Source organism: Nansenia antarctica (genome assembly GCF_963989245.1).
Source record: "Nansenia antarctica genome assembly, chromosome: 5".
NCBI classification, from domain to species: Eukaryota; Metazoa; Chordata; class Actinopteri; order Argentiniformes; family Microstomatidae; genus Nansenia; species Nansenia antarctica.
This window is the reverse complement of record NC_137690.1, coordinates 1,302,826-1,311,194: the sequence shown is the minus strand read 5'-3', so window position 1 is coordinate 1,311,194 and position 8,369 is coordinate 1,302,826. Positions and strand designations below refer to the sequence as shown.

The window sequence follows — 8,369 nt, the reverse complement described above, 5'->3', positions numbered from 1 at the left end:
ACTACTTTACATTGTTACCTAGTTAACTAGAACACTACTTTACATTGTTACCTAGTTAACTACAACACTACTTTACATTGTTACCTAGTTAACTACAACACTACTTTACATTGTTACCTAGTTAACTACAACACTACTTTACATTGTTACCTAGTTAACTACAACACTACTTTACATTGTTACCTAGTTAACTACAACACTACTTTACATTGTTACCTAGTTAACTACAACACTACTTTACATTGTTGCCTAGTTAACTAGAACACTACTTTACATTGTTACCTAGTTAACTAGAACACTACTTTACATTGTTACCTAGTTAACTAGAACACTACTTTACATTGTTACCTAGTTAACTACAACACTACTTTACATTGTTACCTAGTCAACTACAACACTACTTTACATTGTTACCTAGTTAACTACAACACTACTTTACATTGTTACCTAGTTAACTACAACACTACTTTACATTGTTACCTAGTTAACTAGAACACTACTTTAAATTGTTACCTAGTTAACTAGAACACTACTTTACCTTGTTAGCAGGCTCACCGAACAAGATGTGTTAGTTGACTAGCGATGTGTCAATGATGATCAACAACGCTGAAATGTGTTCAGACGAAAGAAAAGTCTGATCGTTACATCAGATCCTGATAAGATGACCAAAGCTTTAGAATGTGTCACAATGTCATTGAGGAGAGTTGGGCAACAGACAGACTGTCACTTGGTGTTTTTCCGTAGGTGCCACCCCTTTTAATCATGTATTAATGTATATGATATATCAAGCAAATAATGAACTGATACATGTTTCATCAATTACATGAGAGAATTCACAAAGGTTTAATGAACAGACACGTTTTCCTCCATTATAGATTAGATTATTATTATTATTATTATATATTCACGTACAGACAACTCTGTCTGCTAGGTGACAGACAGACAGACAGGATGAGGGACTAGGTGAGACAGACAGACAGACAGGATGAGGGACTAGGTGACAGACAGACAGACAGACAGACCGGCTCGATTACTGTAACACACTTTTTACTGGCCTTCCTAAAAAAACGACTGCAAGACTTCAGCTCATTCAAAACTCTGCAGCTCGACTTCTAACTAGAACCAAGAGGAGAGAACACATTACTCCGGTCCTAGCTACTCTGCACTGGCTGCCAGTAACATGTAGGGTTGATTTTAAGGTCCTCCTCCTTATATACAAAGCCCTTAATGGGCGAGGCCCAAAGTACATTGCTAATTCCCTTGCCAATTATGTACCCTCAAGAACACTAAGATCATCTATCGCAGGTTTATTAAAGGTTCCCAGCAACAGTCAGAAGAAGATCGGGAGCGCAGCCTTTGCCAACTATGCCCCAAAGCTTTGGAACACATTACCTTTAGAGATCAGGGAAGCCAGCTCACTAAATATTTTTAAAAGAAAGCTAAAAACGCACTTCTTCAATATAGCCTTCAACTAGCTTATCTGCATATGCCCACTGTAGTCTGTCAATAACATCTATAAGAAGTCTATTGATAAAGTCTATAGTAGTCTGTCAATCTTTACCTTTTCTTTTGACTGTTTTCCCCTGCTAATATATTCATTCTATGCTTGTATGTTTTTATGTTCACTTTATGTTCTTATTCCTGTTGTAAAGCACTTTGAGCTGCATTTCTTGTATGAAAGGTGCTATATAAATAAAGCTTTACTTACTTACTTACTTACAAGATGAGGGAATAGGTGACAGACAGACAGACAGACAGGATGAGGGGACTAGGTGAAAGACAGACAGAGAGACAGACAGACAGGATGAGGGAATAGGTGACAGACAGACAGACAGACAGAGAGACAGACAAACGGGATGAGGGACTATGTGACAATATTGAAAAGATGGGTTTTTAGTCGTGACTTGAAACAGGTTTAAACAGGTTTTAAAGAACAGCCCATGTGGTGGAACCTGAATATAAACAACTCCTTTCTGAACATAACTTAAACTAACTTAACGTTTATTACAGGGAGATAACTTACCCCAAGGTGCCTGTCAACTAATCATTCTCCTGATCATCTAGTGGATAATAATCCACATTTTATTTCTGTTCCTTCTGATGAAATACGTCATCTAGTGATGCACCTGACCACTGGCTGGTACCCTACAGCTTTAACATGGAGATGAATAGGAGAATCATCATACCAGGTCGGGGACTGAATAAGGCATTTATAAGTTCCATCATCAGTAGCTTGGACATTAGACAGCTTCAAGGAGGTGTTGCCTCTCCTCAGTTCCTCTTTAAACAACGATGTCCTTCCGTTGTAGGACCAGATCTGATCTGAGTTCTGGTCTCTGCCGTCAAGGTAAAGATGGACGTGATTGTCTGAGAAGTCGCGTCTCAACCACTCCACTCTCATGTCCTCAGCACTGATGTTGGGTTTGAGGTGACAGGGCAGGATGATGTCATCACCACGCGTAGCATCAACACGTGAGGGAGTGTGAACCGTAAACCTCTGAGAGCCTGCTCTCTGTAGGAGAAGCAGGAGAGTCCACAGACACGCTGATAGAGTCACCATCGTTCCTGCAAGAGACAATCCCAAAGCTGTATGAATCATAGAGACCCTGAACCTCTTACTGGTGCAATGCATGGGGCGTCTAATAGATATTATGGCCCAAAGAGACAGACAGACCGTTAAAAAGACAACTGTTATGGTTCTTATTTAAAGAGACAGGCGGACAGGTAAAAAAGACAGCCTGTTTATAAATAGCTGTTTATGAATAAAGTCTGTAATAGCAGTGGATACACAGCGTTACTTAAACATGTGAAAGTGTCTTGTGTTAAGTAGATGGTGAATATCATTGTTATCTTCAGTCATGTAGCGAACTGACCGGTTTGTCTGCAGCATAATGACATTGCACTTAGAGCTGCAACGTTTGCAGGAAAAGCGCTTTACAAATAAAGTATTATAAAAGTAAAAAATATTATTATTATTATTATTATTATTCCCTTGCTTTTCACAACTGACCCTGGAAACACAACGTGTGTCAGTGGTTTTATAGTTTGAGATGTTGTTTACATGTTTCTATAAGTTTAAGATCTCCAGAGAGAACTCACCTTGACGGCGTGATCCTGTAATCCGTATGAACTTTAACCCCTTATGTAAACGCCGTCATGTCAGAGAGAAGAGGGTGTGGGGGGGCCAAAGGGCAGAAGGTTGTAGGAGTGAGATCTAGTTAAACATGGACAGGTCTAGGAGTGGCCTTCTGTGTCAGTCAGACAGACGCTCAGAGTTAACCCTAGAGTTATCGCCGCCTCGGGGGTCAAATGACCCTAGTCTTTACAATGGGAAGCTGCTACTTACACACAACAACCACTAGTTGGTGCACCTTGTAAATTAGCCATAAAAAAATGCTAAATAGCTTTATACTCAGGGGTGCACATAACTGGTGCGCCAGTGCGCATGCGTCGCCAAAATGCATGTTGCGCGGAGGATCAGCGGCATGAACGCGCTCTTGCGCACCAACAGCTGGAAGCGCTGGGAGAGGAATTGACTTCCTCAAAACTCCTACTGCTAACTGCTGACTGCCCGTTAATACCAATACCATATCCTTTCATGACCACAATGTACCCACCGACGACGACCACGGCGACTCCCCTCACGAAAACATTCGGAAAGTATCGTAACTTGTACTTTCATTCCGCGTATCGCGCATCGCATGGTTATCACGCCGACACGTGAAAATTCAGTCCCGAACGACTCGTCGCTAAAAGGAAAAACAACACCAAGGCACTTCACGTTTCTTTTCTCTGAAGCTTTCAAACGTTCAGACGTTTGTTTTACAGCTTCATTATCGCACCTCGACCCCTGACCCAGGGAATATGGTTGGGAATTATATTAGAAGGAAAAAAAAAAGACTTTGTGCAACAATCAAAATAATGAGCTATTTAAAGTGATAGCCTACAACATCCTCTACCATGGTTGAAATTGAGGACAGTATTAACAACAGTCAAGAGAGCAGTGATGATGATGATTAAGCTTGTAGCATAAGTAAATGCTTAGGTTGTAACTTTTTGTTGAAAGTTGATTTCAGTGTTTACAGAACAGAGCAGTGCTTAAGGAGATATCAGTTGATTTCATTGTATTTAAAGAACAGACATTCAGTTAGTGCTTAAAGAGATGTCAGTTGATTTCATTGTGTTTAAAGGAGTCTGACAGACTTTCATGCTTAAAGAGCAGTCATTTGATTTTTCATTTGTTTCTTTTGTTTTGCACACAATCATTTGTTTGTTCATCTTATTTTTGAATAAATGTCGTTTTGCTAATATAAGTTATCCATGTATCCCTTTTTTATCCATCCTGTGGGACGGGTCGTGACTCGTGAGCTCGGGGAGCACCAAGCAGCATCCCTAGGTGCTCCTCTGAGCACTGGCCCCAAAAAGTTATGTGCACCCCTGTTTATACTAGCTTATCCTGATGTGATTTTGAACATTTAAGGATACTGGGTGGTAGAACGCACATATCTAGGAAAAGTCATGAAAGGAGGGTCCTGAAATTTGATCGAGTGCAAAGGTATAACATTTTCTTTACTCACAGGGTTAAATGACCGCGCCCATGGCTGTTCTAGTGTTAATGACCCCACCCACGGCTGTTCTAGTGTTAATGACCCCACCCACGGCTGTTCTAGTGTTAATGACCCCACCCATGGCTGTTCTAGTGTTAAATGACCCCACCCACGGCTGCTCTAGTGTTAATGACCCCACCCACGGCTGTTCTAGTGTTAAATGACCCCACCCATGGCTATTCTAGTGTTAATGACCCCACCCATGGCTGTTCTAGTGTTAATGACCCCACCCACGGCTGTTCTAGTGTTAATGACCCGTCATGGCTGTTCTAGTGTTAATGACCCCACCCACGGCTGTTCTATTGTTAATGACCCCTCATGGCTGTTCTAGTGTTAATGACCCCTCATGGCTGTTCTAGTGTTAATGACCCCTCATGGCTGTTCTAGTGTTAATGACCCCACAGTTAACAGTGGCTATGGGAACAGAATACATAATTTTTTATCATATTAATAAACTTAGAGCCCAAACAAAATGTTTCTAATACAGAGATCAAAAAGGGTCACTCAAATCAGTCAAAGGCCTTTTCGGCATCCAAAGAAATGATAAACGCTGGGTTTTTATAAGTGTTAAGATGTGTACAATGTTAAGCACACCTGGGCCCTGTTCCTGATTAAATCTGATCCGGGCGCTAATTTCAGCTTGCGTTCCGTTCCATCAATGTGGCTCAAATAATTTGCTGCTTGGTTGCTATGCAGAACAAACCTGGTAGCGACCAGGTTTACAGGCTGGTTTAGGTCATACGTGCGTCAAAAAATTCTCACTGGCGGAAACTACATCCCGAATGACAGTTCCGTCAAGTGTCTTTTAGAAAATATTAGTTCCCACTTTTTACGAGATAGATAGATAGATAGTTTGTGTAATAGATAGATAATTTGATATTTTGAAAGTGTGATATAATTTAATTTAATTTTAATAATAATAATAATTTTGCCATTTAGCAGACGCTTTTATCCAAAGCGACTTACAATTACGAATTACAGGGACATTCCCCCTGGAGTAACTGAGGGCTAAGTGCCTTACCCAAGGGCACACTAGTAGTGGTGTGGCTTCAGGCGGGATTTGAACTCACAACCTTCCGATCCCACGTCCAACTCACTATCCACTAGACCACCACTACCCCATCTATGATATAGATAGATACATAGATAGATAAATAAAGAAGTGTAAAAAAAATAGGTATGTCTATCAACTTGCATTAACATCATCACAGTGGAATGTTTGGCGATGACGAATTATCACTATGGACATAACATAGTGCCCATATCGAGGACTTCTAAACCAGTGTTCTGTGAACACTGATGACACAAGCCTGATCCTCGTTCGAGGAATCACCTGAGGCTTGAATCCCAATCACGAGTTCCCTGAACGCGGCTTTTATCTTAATCGCCGATATACTAATCAACGTACGTGGAATAGCCCCAAGGACTTGAGGACTTTTTAATAAAAACAGATTCAGACCAAAAAGCTTTTTAAAAATATTTATTGGAAAAAATAATAATATTGATTTAACAAAAGAACATTCAAACACATTCATGGTCATTTAAAAATAAAAAATAAAAATAAAAAGTGAAAAGATACAAAAGTAGCTATGCTAAATTCACATTTCAGATTTGGCAAACAAACTAAACTATTTTGTGCCGGTACCCTGACCTCTGACCTCCAGGTCCCCTGTCCTCCATATGGGAGGTCAGAAGAGGTCGTCAGACCCGGCCAGGCTGCCTAGCGAGCGGCCCTGCTCCAGCACCTCAAACCCTGAGTACAGTTTGACCTCTGACCCCCCTGACCCCGGGGATCCCACCCGGTCGCTCCTGTCACTCAGACTGGACCTCGCAGACGCGTCGCCGCGGGAGCGGTTTCTACGGGAGCGGTTGCTGTGTACGGAGCCGTTGCTATGGGAGCCGTTGCTATGGGAGCCGTTGCTGTGTACGGAGCGGTTGCCGTGGGAGCCGTTGCTGTGTACGGAGCGGTTGCCGTGGTGGGAGGCGTCGTTGTAGGAACCGCTACCGTGAGGGCTGTTGCCACGGCAGCCGTTGCTAGGGAGGCTGTGCTGCTGTCCTCCACCAGGCCCCTCCCCTGGGCTGGCCTCCCTCCCCAGGACCAGAGGCCCCTCCCCTGGGCTGGCCTCCCTCCCCAGGACCAGAGGCCCCTCCCCTGGGCTGGCCTCCCTCCCCAGGACCAAAGGCCCCTCCCCTGGGCTGGCCTCCCTCCCCAGGACCAGAGGCCAGCCCTCCCCTGGGCTGGCCTCCCTCCCCAGGACCAGAGGCCCCTCCCCTGGGCTCAGGAGCCCCGCGAGAGAGGCAGGAGATCCAGGGGTGAGACCCCCGGGCGGGGCTGGAGGGGGGGGGGTGCGGCCCTGAGGGAAAACACACATCTCTGTTTGTGTTTCTTATCCTGAATCAGGTTTCTAGTTTTTTTCTGATCAGACTAGACTAGATTAGATTAGATTAGATTAGACTAGACTAGACTAGACTAGATTAGATTAGATTAGATTAGATTAGACTAGACTAGACTAGACTAGACTAGATTAGATTCAACTTTATTGTCATTGAGAGAGTTCACGTACTAAGACAACAAAATGCATTTGGGCATCTAAGATGGATGTACGGATGGATGGATGTAACATTATATTACATGTTTGGCATTCAGCAGACGTCTTATTCCAAAGCGATTTACAATCAATACATTTGACTAAGCAAGTGAATCATCAATCCACCAGTCGTAGCAGGAAGAGTAATCTAGCTCAGGTGTAGCAGGGAGAGTAATCTAGCTCAGGTCAGGTCACCTGACCCCCTCAGGTACTCACTGAAGGTGCAGCAGCGTCGGCCTTGGGCCCCGCCCCCACCGGCGGCCGGCCAACCGTAGAGGACAGCTGGGGTCTCCCCAGTGGGCCGAAGTCTGATTGGTCGATGCCAGCCATGGAGGCCAGCTGGCCCAGTCTGAGACACAGAGGACAGCATGAGAGACAGTTATGCCAGCCTGCCTGCGTGTAATAAGAGTGTAGCCTCTGTAATAAACATGTAATAAGAGTGTAGCCTGTGTAATAAACATGTCATAAGAGTGTAGCAGGTGTAATAAGCGTGTAGCATGTGTAATAAACGTGTAGCATGTGTAATAAGCATGTAGCATGTGTAATAAGCGTGTAGCATGTGTAATAAACGTGTAGCATGTGTAATAAGCATGTAGCATGTGTAATAAGCGTGTAGCATGTGTAATAAGCGTGTAGCATGTGTAATAAATGTGTAACATGTGTAATAAGCATGTAGCATGTGTAATAAGTGTGTAGCATGTGTAATAATGTGTAGCATGTGTAATAAGCATGTAGCATGTGTAATAAGCGTGTAGCATGTGTAATAAACGTGTAGCATGTGTAATAAACGTGTAGCATGTGTAATAAGCGTGTAGCATGTGTAATAAGAGTGTAGCATGTGTAATAAGCGTGTAGCATGTGTAATAAGCGTGTAGCATGTGTAATAAACGTGTAGCATGTGTAATAAGTGTGTAGCATGTGTAATAAACGTGTAGCATGTGTAATAAGCGTGTAGCATGTGTAATAAGCGTGTAGCATGTGTAATAAACGTGTAGCATGTGTAATAAGAGTGTAATAAACAGGGCTGACCCGGCGTCCCTCAGCAGGTCCAGGAAGGCGTGGAACTTGGTGAAGGAGCTCTCGATGCTGTCCAGCAGGGCCTCCTCCCCCTGCAGCGCCCCCCCCAGGGACAGGCTGGTACTGCGCAGACGCGCGTTCTCCAACTCACACTGAC

At 43.4% G+C, this 8,369-nt stretch overlaps 1 protein-coding gene across 1 annotated transcript in view; it reads right to left on the bottom strand.

Annotated features, from left to right (window-relative positions):
• Nucleotides 1–6,295: 6,295 nt before the first annotated feature.
• The window catches only part of cep78 (centrosomal protein 78), a gene marked incomplete at both ends in the record, with an annotated part of 24,562 nt that continues 22,488 nt past the window's right edge, over nt 6,296–8,369 (bottom strand). Inside the window, 3 exons of the mRNA XM_080532888.1 lie at nt 6,296–6,961; nt 7,412–7,544; nt 8,225–8,364. Of these exons, the coding sequence (XP_080389014.1) occupies nt 6,296–6,961; nt 7,412–7,544; nt 8,225–8,364 (939 nt within the window). The remainder of the gene's footprint in view (nt 6,962–7,411; nt 7,545–8,224; nt 8,365–8,369) is intronic.